The 19,940-nt window shown below is 41.5% G+C and overlaps 1 protein-coding gene across 3 annotated transcripts in view; it reads right to left on the bottom strand.

The window, feature by feature from the left end:
* Window positions 1-17,506: 17,506 nt before the first annotated feature.
* Window positions 17,507-19,940, bottom strand: part of MORN1 (MORN repeat containing 1) — a 123,062-nt gene continuing 120,628 nt past the window's right edge. Inside the window, exon 14 of one of the 3 annotated variants that reach the window (XM_067566745.1) lies at window positions 17,507-19,338. In XM_067566745.1, coding sequence (XP_067422846.1) covers window positions 19,190-19,338 — 149 coding nt within the window. In that variant the 3' untranslated portion in view covers window positions 17,507-19,189. The remainder of the gene's footprint in view (window positions 19,339-19,940) is intronic. The other 2 variants (XM_067566746.1, XM_067566748.1) reach the window with 2 other exon arrangements.

Raw genomic sequence — 19,940 nt, 5'->3', positions numbered from 1 at the left:
GCGTCCTCGGGTGCCGGGGTCAGTGCTAGACTCGCCACCGGAGTGCGAGAGCTGGAGCTATGACCCGTGCGCAAGGCGGGACTGTAACGGCATCGCCTGGCATGTGGACCTCTTGACCACCCTCGGTGCCGCGGTGTTGAGGACCTCGACGACTCGGTGTTGGAGGTGGGGGGGAGCTCACACTCTCGACCCTCTGCGACTGTCTGGGGGAGACCTGGACTCCTGTCTCCACCACCCACCAGGGCCACCCAGCGCAGGTTTACCCCGAGACACCGGTCCCTGCACCCTCAGCTGAGGGGGGGGGACGGAGGTGTGGGCATGCCCATGAGGGCACATACCGCAGCAAACACCTCCAGAGTCGACAGCCCTTGCAGGGGCGCTCCCCCACCCCCAGGAGTCGGGGGAGGCTCCTTGCGAGGAAATACTGGTGCCAGAGTAATCTCCACGGCACGTGGCTGGGGCATCTCCTGACTCTCCCCAGGCCGGATGGGTTGTGCGGGGGAGTCCTGGCGCGTGACGTCCTTCCCCTTCTGGCGCTTCGGTAACGGGCCCAGGTGGGTCAATGTCGGTGCCGATGGGGCGCTCCACACCGAGGAGACGCTCAGTGCTGCAGGGGAACACGCTGGTTCCAAGTCTGGCCGAAGCGCAGATTCCATAAGGATGGCCTTCAAGCGCACGTCTCTTTCTTTTTGTGTGCAGGGCTTGAAGGCCTTACAGATTTTACATTTATCTTTTCTGTGCTGCCCTCCAAGGCAGCGGAGACAGCGATCGTGAGGATCACTCACAGGGAAAGCCTTCCCGCACGCGATGCAGGCTTTGAAGCCGGTTGAGCCAGGCATGGCCCAACCTGAAGCCCCTGAGGGCTACTATCTAACTACTCTAACTATTTAACTTCTTAACACTACTAAACTGCTATACTTAACAATAATGGTCTACTTAACAACAAACAGTCTATGCACAAAGGGGATGCTACTTGCTGAAGCAAGAGGCAGACGTTCCAGTAACCGTCACAGGTGGAAAGAAGGAACTGAGGGCCCGCGGGGCCGGTGGCGCCCTACGTACAGCATGAGCGCAGTACTCCAGGGGGCACCTGAGCCGACCCTACAGGGCTTGCTAAGGGGAAAAAAGTTCTGGAAATCAGTGCACGGGGTGCGCACTCACCTATATTGGAATGGATATGAGCAATCACTCAAAGATAGAACAGAGTATGTCCGCATTGCAACGTAAGCCGAGGATTAATAGAACTCAAGTGAGCAGATCCTGGGTTTGTTAACCTAGGGCTTGAGCATCTATGCTCATTTGTAATCCCTGGTTGGGAGCAGTTGAACCTGGAGCCCAGTCTGGGGCTCCAAGTCTACACTGCATTGTGTGGGCACAAGTCCAACCACCCATATCCCAGACTTCCTAACACCTTCCCAAAGTGTAGCCACTCTCGCTCTTTGTTCATGGTGCAGTGTGGGAAAACTTGACTCTTCCAGAGGACAAAGGAAGTCAGCCAATGGGACTGTGGGATACTTCTGGTGGAGACCTAGACGATGTGGAGTCCTAGATGACTGTGGAGTTGCATCTGCACTGCAAAGCTATAGAGCTAGAACCCTGGGTTCCAGCTTGACTCAGGCTTGGATTCTCCACCTCTGTGGAGCCCTTGAACCCTGGGTTAGCACGATTTGTGTGGGGATGGAAGGGGGTTAGGCTTGAGCCTGAGTTTGACCCTGGGTTTACACTGCAGAGTAGACACACACTCAGTCTCCTACACAAAAGGAGCTCACTTTTAAAAAATAATATTTGGAGATAAGTAGCTGTCCTGAACATCCCTCTGCTCCTGTCCTTGCGGGCAGGAGGACAATTCATTTGGAACTGTGTCTGTTTCACACCCTCTTTCCCACACAGACAGTAACAGTGAACCTTTGTACCACTTCCTGCAGCCCCCTCTAGCCTGCAAATCACTTTACAAACTATGGCACCCATCTTCCTCCCCCTGAAGTCATAGGCTCAAACTGCCACTGACTTTAATGAGAGCTGCATAAGGTCAAATGTACCCTGAGATCTCTGGGGGAGAGGCAGCTGCCAGGCAGACCAACATCACAGAAGTTTTGGGGTGGGGTTGGAGGGGATGGGAGGCGTGATTTTTGCCAAGGACATATGGACAAACCCCTTGCTCTCACAAAAGCAGCCCCAGGGGATCTTTAATGTCTGCACAGAGAGCTAAGACATGGGGCCAGAATCTTCAAAAGGGACCAGTGATTTTTGATGGCCAAACAGAGACACCTTTAAGGGGCCTAATTTCCACAGGGATGGTGCTAAGACAGCACTGTCTGTCAACAGCCCCTTTCAGGTGTCTCAGGTTGGACATCTCAAGAACTGAGACACCAAAACCATTACTCCATTTTGAAAATCTTTTCCTTGTTTTTAAGATGTTATTTTTAAGGCCCTGACCTGGTAAACTGCAAGTACCTGAAATAGCTGAGCTAAACCCTGTTGGGATTTTATTCTGTGGCTCTTCAGTTCTATGCTTAGACCATACTTAATCTCCTTCAGACACTGACTTGCTCTGTAGTACACACCCCCTTTAACCTGTGCTTACTCATTAGCATGGTTATTCCCCACAACCCTGCAGACATCTCAATCACAGGGCCCCAGAATTCTGCCTAAACAACACACTTTCCCTTCCACATGTGTAAGAGCATCTCCTTCACTCACTCACCTGTGAAATATGGTTTTGTAAACAGCGGCTATGGGAGAGAAGCAGCAACAGTGAATTGCAAGGATTGAGAATATCTGCAGTCTGCTCTCCTAGTATGTGCAGACTTCTAGGAATCAGCAATGTGCAATAATATAAACGTGCGGCTTAATGCAAGGGGAAGTACAGAGGATTCGATGCAGGGGAGCACTTGAACAAAGATTGGGTATTGACTGAAATACTTGCTACTCCAGAAAGCAGAAATATTCAGACAATCCCTATATGAGGAATGACATCATAAAGCATTAACTGTTTCTCTGGCACCTAAACAGCACACTATAATGCTTCACAGAGCTGCATTTCTCCAAATCTCAGCTGGGTTTGATAAGTCATGGAACAGGGCCCCATAGCATTTGCAGTGATAACTGTCATTCTATAAGATCCTCCATCCAAGAATCTCACCGTACTTTGCAAACATTAATAAACTCTCCCAAAAACCTGGGTGAGGTAAGTAGCATCAGTGTCATTCAACTCAGCTGACAGCAAGTAAGGTTTGTAAACTGAGGCACAAGGAGGTTAAATAACCTGCTCAAAGTCCTACAGCAGCAGAGCCAGGGTTAGAACTTGAGTCTCCTGATCTCAATGCTGGACTTACTCCCTCCCCACTGCAATGCCTGCTGCTCACACTGTCCGAAATTGACACTCATCCAAACAAGGCACAGAAAATAACATGTGACCTAGGCATCCAATCAAATCAATTTTCATGTCACATCTGGAATAATCCCAAAGAACTGCTTACAAATGAATCACAGATTAAGAATCTTTCCTAGAAACGATTCAGCAAGTTTCCAGTAAATCTGAGCTGTTTGCAAGTGATTTGCAGACAGGTGAAATGTAATGAATAAATAGTTAGCTGACAATTATTCACTCTGCCTTAGTTACCACAAACAGAAGGTATATGGTAGGTTTACAAAGGCAATGTTCCTAACAATGTCTATTGTTGTTATTATTGATATTTGCATTAGAGGAACATCAGTGGTTCAGTTAGGCCCAGTTATGTTATGTGCTGTGTAAACGTAAGACACATGGGAAAGCCTCCTTTCGAAAGATGTAAAGCCCTTTCACTAGAGTTATTCAGAACTAAGCTAGACAAACCACTGGAGAACGAACTGCAGAGAACAACTGTGAACTGGCAGGGGTGATGGACAAGATGACTTAATGGTCTTTTCCATGCCTATGATTATGATTCCATAACTCCAACTTGGAGAAAAGTAGACAGTTCCATCTGTAGACTCTTTTGTAGAGATGTTGACTCTGTTCCACCAGGGCTATGTTGTTCCTTTTGGATTTCTTGCTCTGGGGAGAATGTTCTCCATACGTGTAATGGAATGAAAAATCCAACAGGCCCATGTGTGTGTGTTGAGAGTTTGGTTTGGGGTTAAATTTGGGATGATAACATTTTTAAAAGGCTCTTAAGTGTGAATGAAGTAACAATGAAAGGAAGAACTTGCTTGGTCCTGCAAAGACAAGGGCTGGAGGGTGTAAAGAGAAAGGATGGCTTTTTAAATGGAATTTATGGCTCCTATGAAGCCACAACTAAGGGTTTTTTTTCTCGTATTTTTCTTAGTATTAAAAAATATTCCTTTCCAAAGTAGAGTTAGTTTCCAAAGATTTTTCAGAACTTTCAGCTGCAGGTGTCCTTTGTAATATATTTTTAAAGTGTTTTTAATATTAAAAATAATAAAAACTCTAATGGTGCTCTCTTGGCTATGGGAATCAGAACAGTTATGAAAGCGCAATAAAGCAGACCCTTTTCTCTGTGCTGCCAACAACTCCAGGAACATGTTTGCTAGAACTTTGACCTTTTACATACAAAACATTAAAACAACTGTAACCTGATACTATTAACTGGTATTAGATTCAAAGTTTGGGAAGCCAAATGGCTTTTTTTTTTATTATATATTTCTTGGTAATTACACACTAATGGGAACACTCTGAAGTTCTGAAAGAATATATTTCAGACTGGCTCACTGTTACCTCATTTTTCAGAACAGTTTCGCTAGCAAATGCCCTTGCCCTTAACTCTCTGCAGACAATGAAATGTAATAAGGGATGTAACATAGACACAACAATTCTTGCGGTGTGCACCCAGAGGAAATCTTTTCAATTTGTCCATAGCTCTTCTTCGGAGTAAATGTATTAGCAGGGCAGTGTTTGAGATGCTATGGGGAAGACTGCATTGTGCTTCTCAGGAATATCAGTAACGCAGACATAACATTCCCCTCCCCTCACTTTAGTATTAAGAAAAGGATGCTGGACTCAATCTTGACGTAGGGGAATCCTCAAGTGGCACAGAGCTATAACTAGCACTATCTGCTTTCCCCTCCCTGGTGTAGGCTTGTTGGGGGCAGAGTGAAAAGGCCAGGGGAATGGCCAGGGGCAGGAGAAAAGGGACGGAGTACACAGAACTTTTATCCAATCCTTAATCAGCACAGCAATCTCCTCTCCACCTGGCATAACTAAAGGCAGCCCTAGAACTGGGGGAGGTAGAAAGGTGGCTTAGAGCCCACTGTTTGAGGAGCTCAGATGATGGGTCTCCAGAGCTTTCCATCTCTGATTCACCTGTTTAAAAAAAGGCAAATACAGCCAAGACTGACTGGCTACCGATGAACGTTCAGTGGCTCATTGACTGTGACTTGGTGCACTGAGCCTACTTGAGAGATGTTCACGTAACAGTTGGCACTGACAGGGACTCTGACTAGCAATCTCAGCAGTGAAGGTAAGGACTGAACGAGCTCTGGAGACTTTCCCTTGGGGCACATCGGTAAAACAACCTGGGGGAAGCTTGCCCTGCGACTGCCCATAATGAACCTATCTGATGGATAACTGCAGATCAGCAATCTCAAGGACTGTCACTCCAGCTCTAAAGTGACAAACCTGATGCACAGCCCAGCACTAGTGAGCAACCCCACAATAACAGTCACATGCATGCAGGGCTGTGTTTGTGGAGAGGCCTAAGTATTTATATTTCATTTGTTTCCTGTGTTATCAGCTGATTTCTGATCATGTACTCAGCTATTGTTGGTCAACTTGGTTGGTATTTTGCTGAAGATCTGAACATGCACCCAAAGTTGGGTGCATTTGAAAAAAATGGAGAGAAGTAAACCAAGACAATCATTAAAAGAACACTCTGAGCACAATAATGGAAACAGAGCCCAGTCTTTCAGCACCCAAGGGAACATCTGATTGCCTTACTGACTTACACAGATCCTGTCCCTATAGCACCTAAGGGCACCACTATAGAAAATGGTGGGTAAAACTGTTTTGATAAACACTTTGGTTCCCATTCTGCTCTGAGCTACAACAGTGTCACAGCACACAGTGTACCAGAGCTGTTAATGAGGTCAGAATTTAGCCCATTCACACTATTCTCATAAGGATTTCATCTATCTGTCTGTCTCATCTATCCCACTTGATTGCACTCATCACTCTTATTGCCCTCAGTCAGAGCAGATTCCTGAATACATTTCAGGCCGGTGTGTCTGAATCATGCCTACCTGCAGCAGGGTCCCCAGTAATTGCATGGCTTTGGTTTCCTTACTTTTATATATAATTTCCATTTCGTAAGAGCAATGAGTTGGCCAAAGCAACATGTGGTTACTGCCCCTCTGGGGACGCAAAACTCTCTTTAGCCTTCTCATGCCACCCAAGCTCTGCTATAATCACCCAGAAATACACAGCCTCAGAGAAGGGCTTTTTGTTTGCATTCATGATTATGTTGAGCTATAGGAAATCTTTATGTATGTAACCCCCTCCTCTAGCAGTGTTGGAAAGGATTTCTTAGAACTATGAGCCAAATTCTGCTCAGTTACACCAGTTAATGGAGTTACCTTGGATTTAAATGAGAAGAGAACCTGGGACTGAGTACCTAGGAAACGCCACTAGCCTACATGTCAGATCCAGAATTTGTTCTACCAACCAGCATCAAAGAGTTAATTTAGAAAGTCCAGCTCTTGGACCAAAGGAAGAGAGAACCCTGCCATCTGTGTTTCCTAGCGAGCATGTGTTTCATAGCAGGAATTCAAGTAATATCGAGCACTGTATATCACTCCTGTTGCGGCTGCCTGTATTGCAATGTCACGCATTAAGTGGCAGGCTGTTTTCTTAACTTCTCTCAAATGTACAAGACAATGATTAGGCAAATGTTTCCGTAACAAATAGTTTGTAAAATTTCCTGCAGATGTGGTTCAGACATCGTTTGCAGAGAGGCAAATCTAAAATGCTCAAGAGTGACACAGGAAGATTTAGGTCCCAAAATATCTGCCTGGGGAGCAGTGTGCCTGCTGGGATTCTGGATGTTCATTTTTTAGGATGCCATGTGATTACAATGCAGGGAAACTCTAAGAGCCCTATCTGTGTGGCTGCCCTCTTGCTTTGACTTGCAAGGGAGCGTGCATTGCACGCAAAGTAAATCCTGCTTTTTCTGCTCATTTTGTTGATCTAATTCTTTTTAAGTGTAAATTTAATGCTGATGCAAAGGGCTGAATAGACAGTCCTTGAGAAAGAACTCCTCTGCTTAGATTCTACAACATTTAGAGCAGGGAATGTACAGACCTGATCTACAGCCCTCACTTTACTCACAAGAATAATCTCATTGAAGACAATGGAACAACTCATAAAGACTGCAGGATCAAGTCCAGTACATATCAAAAACCCTTTATAAATATGGGGGGATGTACTCAATTCTTAAACTTTATAGTACTTATTCACTTCCCCAGTTCTGAATGCCAGTTAACTCTTCACTGCTCTGTGTAGGCGAGATGCAAATCTTCCAGTAGAGACTGAGCTGGTCATGTAAACTGGCATATATTCTTTAACAACCTGAAGCACATATGTACCAAACAAATGTAATTGCTTGTAACTCCAGGCGATGCAGCAGTGCTCAGAGAGGACCTTTTGCCATTCTACTGTCTCCCAGAACAAAACAGGGAGAATATGTGATGTTTTACCAGTGCAAGTGGATTTGGAATTACACTGTTGTCCATACCTTTGGAAGGTAGTTAGACTTGCTTAGATCTTTGAATAAATCCCTTAATAACCCTTATGCCCAAGCTCCTACCAAAGAAGGTATAGGTAGGAGCCATGCACATTACCAAGGGCAACCAAATTGTAGAAGGCCAAGGAGGAGTTGGCACCATAATACTTTACACTTTTCCACTCAAGCATCTCAAAGAGCTTCACAAACATGAATGAATTAAACCTTACAACTCCCCACAAGAGGTAAGTATTCTTATGCCTATTTTATTGGTGAGCAAGCTAGATATGAGAGAGAGACAGAGACAGAGAGAGAGAGAGAGTTCTAGGTCACACAGCTTGTCTGTGGCAGAACTAGCAATAAATTTCAGGTGCTGTCATAGATTTGGATAAGCATCAGATTTCTGTGAGGGGAACCAAACACTGAATCCTATGTGCCCTTGCTTGCTGGGACTGGGCAGAGTTTAAGCCCTGATACTGGCTTTGGGCATTTAGACATGCCTTCCAGGCACAGACCTTGTGTCTGACACCTCTCTTGGCAGTGGGGACCTACAGCCTAATGGCCTACACTCTGAAGCTAATGTCATCTCTCACCCAAGCCTCCCAATCAGCTCCCGTAAGTTCTCCAGAATCCCGTATAGCCTTCTGGTTTAGTTTCCCACCTCAGGGGTAAATGACAGTGAAAGCCAACAAATGCATGGAGAGATTTTGCACAGACTTCTATACACCACTATTCTTTACTTAGGTAGATCAAGAAATATATAGCCCTATACAAATATAAACAGTCGTATAAGCATTTATCTGTCTCAGATTCCTCACCACGCTGGAAAGTGCTTTGGGAAGAGGCCTTTGGGAAGTCCAGGATCCTTCCCCTACAGCTAATGGCTTCTCTTCAGAATCACGCAGCCTTCTTTGGTCCGCTTTCTTTAACCTAACCTGGCCCCAAAATTAAACAGGACCCCCTGCCTGTCTCTTCCTGTCTCATGCCCAAAGCTTCCTGTCTGTCTCTGTGAGTCTCTCAAGTTTATATGTCCCACTACCAACATCTGGTTCTTTTGTTCGGCTTCTGGGAATTTTTCACTTCCTCTCCCTGCAGAGAAGTTGGAGGACCTAGTTTCTCCACTCAGACCTCTGTAGCATACCCGTTGTCCCAAGTGCGACCATTAAAGATCTAATGACCCACAAATACATCAGGTCTGGGAGACATGTACTTTAGTCCTGTCAGCAAATGGTGGATTCCATATTACACAGAGGCATTCCATTATACAACAAATGTATAATAACAACTTCATCTCATAATCAGAATCTGTAAGTTGTACATAACTAGAGTCCCCAAATTGTTACAGGTGTTTTGATTCTCAGTTCTGCTATCAAATACACCCCACTCCTTCCTGGCTTCAGACACAGTCAGGGACTTGCAGGGGAGGGGAGGCAAAAAGACATAATTTAGGTTCACACTATAATAAAGGGACTTAAGGTCAGGGGATTCACAGAAGTACCTGGTGGCAGCATTAACCTGAGAATGACCAAAGAGACAAATTCTTCCATTGCAGTCATCCAGCGATAGGTCTCCTGGGTCCATTTAATTTGCCATGTAATTAACAATCATATAACCCATCGTGGCCATGACCAGAGCCCACGTGAAGTCTGACCAGAGCATCTCTCACTTACGTTCTTGGCCAATGACATGACTATTTATAGTATTCATAACAAAACATGTACCTTACCATGGCAACCACAGCACCCGTGTGCTACCACAGAGACAAAAAGCTTTGCCTTATAGAAAAACATTAACTGATGTCAACTTGTGCTTCTGGAACAATTTGTTTTCCAGTTTCCAAGCACATTTTCTTCCTGATTGATCATTATGGTGCATTATTTATTCATTTTCTCTACATTGCACATTTGTCTCTTGTTTTTATTTTCCTTATAATAAGAAAAAAATAGGATTAGAGAAGCAGGGAGATAGCCTCCTAAATCAGATCTAGAAATGGTGCATAAGGTTGGATCAACTGGCTCCCCAAATGGAAACTATCTGTATGAGGAAGTTTACTGGGCAAGAGAGTTCCATTTTTACCAACTTTGGACCAGAACCTCAGCTGGTGTAAATAGGGCTAGCTCTACTGAAATCCACAGAGCTATTATTGAGCTCTTTGCATTCATCATTAGTTATTTTTCCACTTTGCACTTCCTTTTGTTGTTTGTTTCCATGTCCTAGAATTTAAAAGTCAAACTTGAGATAATGTTTCTTGCTATTTAGTTACCATCCAGCTCCATATTATTATGTCACTTTATTGGTCAAGTTACTGATTGAGATCTAAGATTTTGCTCTTTCTTTCCCTAACAGAATTAAAATATTAGGTCAAAAGAAGTCAAACTCATAGCATTTCTTAGCCCCATAATACCCCTAGATAAACCATGGAATGAACAATAGTCCTGCTGAAAAATGTTGAATTACTTTCATGGCTAGCACACAAGCCACAGACACCTGATTATTCTGAAATGCAGTTCCACTGCATATTAGTTAACAAGCAATATTGTACAATGAACATCAGAAATCACAATGAAGAGATAAATGCTGCCACATTCCAAAGAGGTAATGGGGGATAGTGTGGGAATTATTATCTCTGATTAAGTATTATTTAGATGTGTATTTAAAAATGGTGGTGTATTTAACACCCAGAAAACATTTAATCACACCCATACCCACCCACTCACCTTTCCATCTTCTTGAAGATGCTACCAGTTTCCTTCAATAAGATTTACTTTGCAAGCTGAATGAGTAATTTGTACAGACCAAAGTTATACAGGGACAGATTCTTCCCTCATTTATATCCTCTACAGTGAAATAAATAGCATTCCACAGGTCACTGCGGAATTTGACCCACTGTTAACATTCCTAGCACAGACTAAGCTTGAAAGGTTCTAGGGAGAAAACTAAACAAAAGAATCACACCACTATGTTTCCTGGCAAATGCAGTGTCTAAATATTCTGCAGAAACTCCTCATTGATGATGGAGTTGAGCCACAAGGAGATCTGGCAGGCCATGCTCTACGGCCAACTTTAACCTCTGTTAAGGCACTATCTGTCCTTTTTTAATAACTACCTGTTGGTGCACCCTTTCCTCCATCCCTCACCCCTATGTCAGGTTGCTGTGATTCAAACTCTGACCTGGGGTGAGGAATTTGGGTGAATAAAGACCTCTGCTAGTATAATGTGGTGATTGTGCACAAGCCCATGCTAGGAGAGTGGTAACAGCCTAACACTATTTTACAGAACACAGGCATGTTAAGGACTAGCTATCTAGGTTTTATTTCAAAGCTCCCCTATGCTTGGTGACCCATTGACTAATAATAATAATGTTTACTTTGAGACAGCACTGCCCATTCCAAATCACTTTACTACCTCTGGGTTAGATCAACATCAACTCATACTCTCCATTGTCTCAACGACATCAGTGGCCTTGCACAGGGTCTAAGTCAGTGTGGGTCTGTCTCCATCTGCAAACACAGAGATGGATCTAGATTTGGATCCAAAGTTTCCCACAGTTTGTTGATGTTTGGGTATGATGGTTTGGGTGTGATGTTTTGGTTCAGGCCCATCACTAAGAAAATGAAGATAACAATATTTACCTACCCAAAAGTTGGCATCTTGTTGCTTCATTAGCTAATGTCTGTAAAGTGCTTTGATGCTTAAAGATAAGAATGAAATATCATTGCTGAGCATCAATGTTGTAACATACTAGTTTCTGGACTGTAAGGAACAATCATGTGATCTGTACTTTGGTTCCAAGATACCCACAGAAATCATGCATTAACCCTCTAGGAAAAATACATCAGATCAGTAATTCTTAGCAAAATATTTCCTACTAACCATTCCATTTCTTCAATAATCTCTTGACAGTTCAACGCATTCTAATGGGGTTAAAGAGGCAACTCCTATGCCTGTCCTCCCACACTATCCTTATGGTTGCACACACCTAACAACTCACATGTTAAAAGTACCCGAGGAGTTAGGCACCCAAATTTAATGGGAGTCAGGAAATGAGCTCCTTTGGGCCTCTGAAAATCCCAGCCTACGTCATTACGTAATAAGCATAATCCACCTAGAATGTAATATCTTTGGAACAGAGACCATCTCTTTCTTTTAAGTCTGTGCAGGATTTGGAATAACGGGGACCTAGCCTCTAGGCGCTAATGCAATACTATAAATAACAATAATAATAATTGCACATAAAGCACAAAAGAAAATTGATTTTCACTAGATATAAGGGACTGAGAGAAAACTAGGAATAGTTAAATTTTGCTCTGTAAATCTACTCAAAATCTATAGATTTATGTGAAAAATAAACAACAACAGCACAGAGAGGAAGCTGTCATTTCCTGGCTTGGGTTCCACTCCCGTCTGCTCAGAGATTGTGCTGAAAGGCTTTTTGGGTCCTAAATTCATCTTGTTCAAAAGGGAAAACTGATGTTGACCCTATGTGATGACGACTTGTAGAAAATGTCTTGACTGTAGGGCTGAGAATTTGGCTCTATGCCTTACTTAATCTTTAACACCTCATCTTAATCCTTAACCCTTTATCGCTCTCCTCCTTTCCAGACTAAATAATTTGTGATCTCCAATTGTATAGCTATTGCCTGAATCAGCACAGGGTTAGCCCAAGATTAAGCCAGTGTAATTCCATTGACTGCGATGGACAAACATCATGCCATAAATCTAGGTTCACCCTGAGGTGAATCAGGCCTCTTGCTTTTAGAATTCTTCCTATTTATAGTTTGTCCCACATGACAGAGCATGACTATGTGTTATGTATTCCTGGTCTCCCCAGCGAGACTTATGAAGTAGGATGGGAAACCACAGTTGATGTGTCTGATAATGGAAAATGAACAGGAATGGCCATTAACTACAGGAAGCATTTATATTTGGGAAAAAAGAAAATCACATATCATATATGATAAAAGTAGAAAATTTTAAATCAGCCTCCCGTCAAAAGAAACCGATGTTGTCACATGCTGACCTTTACAAAGACAAGGGAACTGGATGTGCTCCTGCTGCTCAGAGCCTTTGGAAGTCAATACACATGGACTTTCATTGCAGGCTTTATAGGAGATTATTTCTGCCATTTCATTACAGCAGTTTCTGCAGTTACTAATTCAGTGGTATGGAAGTTTTAGAGCTGATGCAAAATGGCTGATTGTGGATTTGCTTAGAAAATAGACATTATATGCTACAGAACATGTTAAGTCTGATGGGATATTTCATGGAACTTAGTAAGGGTGTGGGAAATACTCCTAACAAATGCTCACCTTGCTAGCTGGGGTGTGGTTGGGGCAGTGGTTCATGCATGCCTCCTGGTTCTCCCTGCTTCTCCTCCCGCATTATGAGTGTATGGGGGAGGTGTAAGATACTGCTCCTTCTTCTTACATCCCTTTCTCCCCATCCCGGACTTACTAGAGATGTGGGAAATAGCAAAACTACTCACAATTCAAGGGCATCTTTATCAACATTTGCGTTAGGACCCTCTTCTCTTTTTCTGAATCCATATCTACTGCCAATAAAGGAAACACAGCCCAATGAAACACGGTGGAGGTGTAATTGTAATTTCTCAAGGCAGTATTTCAAAATAGTAGGCAGAATAGTTAGTTCCTGACTTTACTCAAGACTATAGACTGTTGTATCTCCCACAGCAGATTTCTGTAAGTGCAGAGCGACTAGCTTTGTTGGAAATGAACACCCATCCAGTATCTGGGATGGATTAGGCTGGACAGCATCCAGTTCAGTGCCAGATCTCTTTGCCATTTTGCTGGTTAACAGAGCACTCTTTGTGCTGAGAACTTAAAGTCAAGCCAACTTTTGCACTATTATTGAGGAAAAATGGAGACCAAAAAAAAAAAAAAATAGTGCTAGGAGAGGGAATGGTGAAGGGTAACACTTAAATAGCATGAAAGCATTTTTGGACATCTGTTTCATTTTTATGTGACCATTTTAATATTTTTCACTACTTGAACCATCCAAATATGATCACACTTCTCCCTCCTAGGTTTATAAGCTGAAATAATAATAAAAATGTCTGAACAAATGCAAGTTGTGTGTGTATGTAAAATATATAAGCCAGATCCTCGGCTGATGTAAATCAGTGTAGCTACACTAACTTTGTATAATAGTAGCTTATTAATGTGTACTAGGACCAAATCCTGGTTCCACTGAAATCAATACAAGTTTTGCCATTGACTTCAACAGAGCTATGCCAATTTACATCAGCTGAGAATCTGGCCCAATATACATGAAATTGTGGGCACATAGAATCATGAGGCTAGTTTCTCTACTAGAAAAATTTGGAATGTACATTTCCTTGGGAGACAACAAAAGAAAGCAAATTGCAGTAGTGATTGTGGGCATGGAAACTGCACCCTCTCTCCAAAACTTCCCAAAAGCCATTAAAAAGGAGCTAATTTTTAGTGAATATATCTTTAAATTAATTTTAGTAATATAAAAACACTCTTCATACTGAATATGCAGTACATATGGGTAGCAAACGGAACACTTTAAATAATCATTTATATTACTGCTTAGATGCCCCAGTTGATTATTGGAGCCTCATTCTGCTGGGCATTGTACAAACACAAAGAAAATGACAGTCACTGTCCCAAAAAGGCAAACTAAATAAACAACAAGGACAAAGGAAGAATTATCCCCATTTATAGAAGAAAGAAGATGAAGAGTGGCTGCAATATAAATATTAAATAATAATAATACTAATGAGACATGAGGTCAACTTTTAAAGTGCCTCCAAAATGTGTTCTCAGTTCCTGTTGGCAGACTTGTCTGTGTATTCAAAACCTCACTTTTGTCTGCACAAAACTGGTTGACATTTGTAATGAGAAATGTACGGCCTGGAAAGCAATGGTTTTACCTTATATATTGAATTAATTCAAACATCTGGGAGAACTTTAATATTGACTTCAATCGGATCCAGATTTGGCCCCAATATACATTAATAAGGTAAAAGACACTGGTACACAGTACAGTTCACAACCTTTGTGGCAGGAGGATTTACCTAACCTACCCGACAAAATAATACATTTGCCTTTTCTTTCAGAAAGAAAAATGCTGCTACTACAACCTGCAATTTATGAGCCAGCACCACCCACAAGTGCTTTACAGGAATCAATTCCCATCTCACCAGTTGTGGTCTGCTATTTTGCCAGCATTCTGGGGGCAGGAGGACCTTTAATCCTCTAAAAGCGCTGTAAAATAGGAAGGTCATTTATCTTAAAAACTTGCTGTATATCATTTGTAGTAGAGCCCTTCCATTCCCATCACTGCCTGCCAAAATGGCAGAGCTAAACAAAAGGAAAAGAGAAAAAGAATGCATATCTGTACATAAATAGATTGTATCTATTTGGATGCAAGTAGCATCGACAGAATAAGTGTTTGCATGATCGTGCCCTAAGACATCATTAGCCTGTCATCTAGGCACAGATTCTCAAAGGTATTTAGGCACCTATCTCCCCCTCAAGTCAAATGACAGTTTAGTACCTAAAGACCTTTGCAGATGTGGGCCCCAGCCTCTGCACCAAAGTCATTTAAAAACTGCCATTCTAATGTATCTTTACTAGTAGCATTCAACTTGTCAGAGCCCCCAGTGTTTTCTACTCCTGTTTCACACAAACATACGGTAATATTCCATCCTGCTTTTCAGCTGGTTTAAGGATCAGGAGAACTTGCTGTTTGTAAACACTTTGCATTTATTTTAAATTTCAAAGTAAAAAGTCTTCTTCTGATGTTAAAACCTGCAAAAATACCACACAAAAATAAATGCCCAAGCACAATAAAATCTTGTTTATGATCTCTGGCTTCTGCTGGTGCCACAAACAATGTCAAATTCACAATAATATGGCAGCCAGCAGGAGATTCAGAAATGCCACTTTTAATTAAAACCTTTATGTTCAGGTACTGTTGTCAATTGGTAAGTGCTTCTCGCCATGTGATCTCTCAGGATATTGCTCTGAATGAAGTGAGGGCAGCTTTTCAAGGAAACAAAACCAAAACTTGTTGCTAGAATTGTCTGTATTTTCACAATTTTCCAAAAATTAATGACCCGGGGGACCATATGCCTCCAAAAATTGCATAGAGCAAGGGCCATGGAAGATCCTTCTCTGGCCTACCTCACATGTTCTGTGTTGATGTTTATTAATGTATGACAGCATGCACAGCTTTCATAGCAAGGAACATCCCCAGGGAAACTGTACAAAATTTCACCACAGAGGATTTATCTTTACATTTGGATAATTTATCAGAGAGCAAAGCCATTCTACCGACATAGCTGTACGTATTCATTCTCTGTAATGATAACAGGCAATCCAACAAGTCTTAGTGGGAAAAGAAAAAGATGTGCAGTTTATAATCTCAAGGACTCCTGCTCCCCTTGCTTCACTGTAATTGGGATTGCAGTACAGTAGAGGGTGGGGGTAATTGTTTATCTGGGCTAGAATATTTGGAAATAAGACTTTTAAACTGATTACTTGAGAAAAACAGAGTCCTGATCTTCTAAAAGGCTTATACTGTATTGCTCACACTTTCACAGGGAACATGATCTCAAAGCCTGTAGATTTTTAAAGTTAGCTAACCCTGAATGAACCTATTGTTAAATTTGCTTTAGTGCACTGAAAGCATAAGATCGATTCCTAGTAGCGAGAGATGTCGTTAAATCAATAGCACATGTAGCTCATTATTCTGATGACTGACAAGAACTGAGAGTGGCCAGTTAACAAGGTTCACTGACATGGAGACCTAGCACACCAGGAATTTCTGCGCTAGAAAAGCATACTTCAAGGGAGGGGTGGAGATAAAAAACTGCTAAGTCTAGAGAAGCAGAAAGACTTATGATTGCAATGTTCGATTTATCTTCTGGTTGGGCCATGGCAGTAGATCATGTGTTTGATAAGGGATACTGCACGATTGCTTTTTGGTTAATGGTAAAGAACTTGTCAGCCAGTTAGCTGTGTGTGTATATGTATTTATATATAACAAAACAACAAAGGAGATGGTATGTAAATATTCTAGCTTTCTATGCTAGGCTAAGATAGTCATGAGAAAGTCAGGTTTAATGATTTAAGAGGTTTTTCTCACGAATTCAAAAAGAAGACCTGTAAGAGCACTCAGCAGCAGATTACCACAAAGGTAAAGTATAAAATCGTGAGTAAAAGGACTGAGTCAGGACTCCTGGCTTCCATTCCCAAGCCACCTCTAAGCCACTGTGTGGCTGTGGTCCTGTTACTGTTCCATGCCTCAGTTTCTCCATTTTTAAAATGGGAATAACAACACTTCCCTACTTTACCAGGATGTTTAGACACTTAGTTAATTAATGCTGTAAGATTCATAGATTTTAAAGGCCAGAAAGGACCATAACGATCACATAGTCTATCCCTCTGCATAAATACAGGTGAGAAAATTTCACCCACTGATTCCTGCATCACTCCCAGTGACTTCTGGCTGAGTTAGTGCCTTTCTCTTAGAATGACATCCAATCCTGATTTAGAGACTTGATGGATATGACTTCAAGAAATGTGTTGACTGAGATTCTTGGATGAAAAGTGCAAGAAACGTGTGAACTACTGTTACTAATACTAATTAGTAATACTACTCCAGCAAAATGATAGCAGTTATAACAAAGGAAGGAATAGAAAATAAGGTTGGTCTCATACAGTAAAAGGGAGTGAAGGAATTGAGTCATGCAGCTCTGAGGTGTTCTAAAGGAAAGGCTACAGAAAGCTATAGTGACCCCTTGCAGCATATATTTATTGTCTCCTCTGTGTTCCCAAGGTGATCATAGAAATGTCTATCCAACAGAGACTCCTCAGGTTGAGCACTGCCTACCTTGTTTTGAGTGCTTCAGAAGGCTCCTTTTGAAGGGTAATTGAAGTTTTACCATTGACTTCAATGGAAACGATTAAATATAATCTGGACTCAACGCTGTGCGCAGACTCTGAACCTATTCCTATGGATTAATTTTGTCTACCGAGTTTCAAATGTCATCAATCTCCACTGTGCACAGGAGGGCATTAAACTTAACAGTGAAAATCTATACATGATCCCTGGCTTATTCGTGAAGAGAAACAATGAAAGTCTTTTGGTCAGGAAATGTATGGATCTTCAAGTGTTTGAGAGACAAGGTGGATGAAGACCAGCTTCTGTTGGTGAAAGAGAAACGTTTGAGCTTATACAGAGTTCTTCTTTTGATCTGGGCACTCTATGCAGATAAGTAAACAGTTTCTCCTTTCAGTGCTCTCTCAACTCTGCAGTCAGTCAATGCACTCAATACAATGCTAAAAATCAGGTAAAATTTTAATCTCAATACATTTTTTTTAAAAACTAAGATGATTGAAAATGGGGAATTCTGAATCAACAAGTAGACATATCAAAGAAAATTTCCCATTTTCAGTTTTAACATATTTTCCTCCTGCTCTACTTTTTCCCTAACGTTTTCATTTTAGACGTTGGCATTTGGTGGTAAACCCTCGCCACTGATAAACCCTTGCCAGACAATAAATTTTTTTTTTCCAGGAGATGCTCCTGTTTACATTTTTTTAAACTCTCTTCTTTTTCTCTGATCCCCCTTTTCACTCAGAATTAAGTTATTTTCTCCTTGCATGGTTAACTTTCATGTGTCCTATGATTGCATCTTGAACCTTCCATCTAGTATGGCATTGTATATTGCATTTCCAACAGCAGCTGCCACTAAATGCAAATATGTTACAACTAGATCTACTCAACATTTCACCACCACCACCGCGTTCAGCTTCATTTCTGGATTATTCAACAAAGACTTTTTGGGAATAATTAACCCAGTTTTTATCCTCCTCAGCTGATGACAGGAACCAGTTTCAGGAGAGAAGATAGCAACGTGGTTGCCATCTTGTAGTGAGCAAGTGTTTTTAATGTGTATTTAATGAACAAGACTTTATGCACATAATATATTAGTAAACGTTGTTACAGAGGTGTTCATAGTAGCCATAAATGTAAACTTGCTATGTACATTTTCATCCATTAGCTGCCCAGCTGGTTCAACAGTTTTTATAGCATCATCATTATCTGATCAAACTGTTACACAAACTCCAGTTCATTTGAATGGAATTCTGTTAAAATACACGCAATTTATATATTGATGAAAAATATATTTGATTAAAATCTTTTACCTACTTCTCATAATACAATCAGAAATATCTATTTGTCTTCTAAAATGTTACCACACAGGACCCAGTGTGAAATGGATCTCTGATGGTCAACTTCTTTGCTTTGATTGGTCCACAACATTCAAACTTAAACCCCAGTCTGTCATTAAGAACTGCATGGGTGCGATTGAGGCTCAAGGGCTCAATCCAACTCACACTGTACTCAATGGTAAAACTACCACTGACTTTAGCGGATGCTGGATAAGGCCCCTGATTCTACACATTTTTGTTCCTTCTTTACTTGCTGGTGGCTTTCAGAGTTTCCTTTCTAATGTTCTTGATTTTGGTTTTCTCTGGCAAAACCCTCAAGAGTTTGAAAGCAGGTGGGAGAGTCTGGCCCAAGAATGGGGGCATGGTCACTTCATGGACCATAATCACATACTGGCCTGAAAAAGATAAGGGAAGGTTGGGAATTAAACATTTTAAATGAAGGGGGAAAAAACCACAGGGAACAGTGATAGAATTGTCTTTGTGTCTAAATTTTTCCATCATCACATTAATTCTCATGTATGAAAATTAGTGTACAATGTCCATGACAAATAGAAAGCAAAAATGAATACTTTTGTTTGTTTTCTATACTTTTAAGAGCATAAATATATATAAAAAAAGATTTCACCATTTACTGGCAAGTATGACTATCTGTGCTGAATTTCACGATACTGTAGATTAGTATATACAATAACATCCCAAAACAATATACAGTTAAAATAGCAAAAAAATGCCACTACCAAAACAAATGTAATTTAGGTGATGATTTATGATCCATATATAATTTATGATCATATTATGATATACAGTAATACTTTATATTTTTACAGAATCTCAAAGAGTGTACCAGACTAGGACTCTGGTCCTGTAAGCATTTGTGCACGTTATCTTTATACATATGAATAGTGCCATTGGATTCAATGAGACTACTCACATGTGTAAAATTAAGCACATGTGTAAAGCTGGAACAGGATCTGCATACATCTAGCTCCACTGAAAA

Source organism: Emydura macquarii, unplaced genomic scaffold (assembly GCF_026122565.2).
Source record: "Emydura macquarii macquarii isolate MOO-44397 ecotype Brisbane River unplaced genomic scaffold, CSIRO-AGI_Emac_v2 contig_2768, whole genome shotgun sequence".
NCBI classification, from domain to species: Eukaryota; Metazoa; Chordata; order Testudines; family Chelidae; genus Emydura; species Emydura macquarii.
This window is presented reverse-complemented; position numbering and strand designations above follow the sequence as displayed.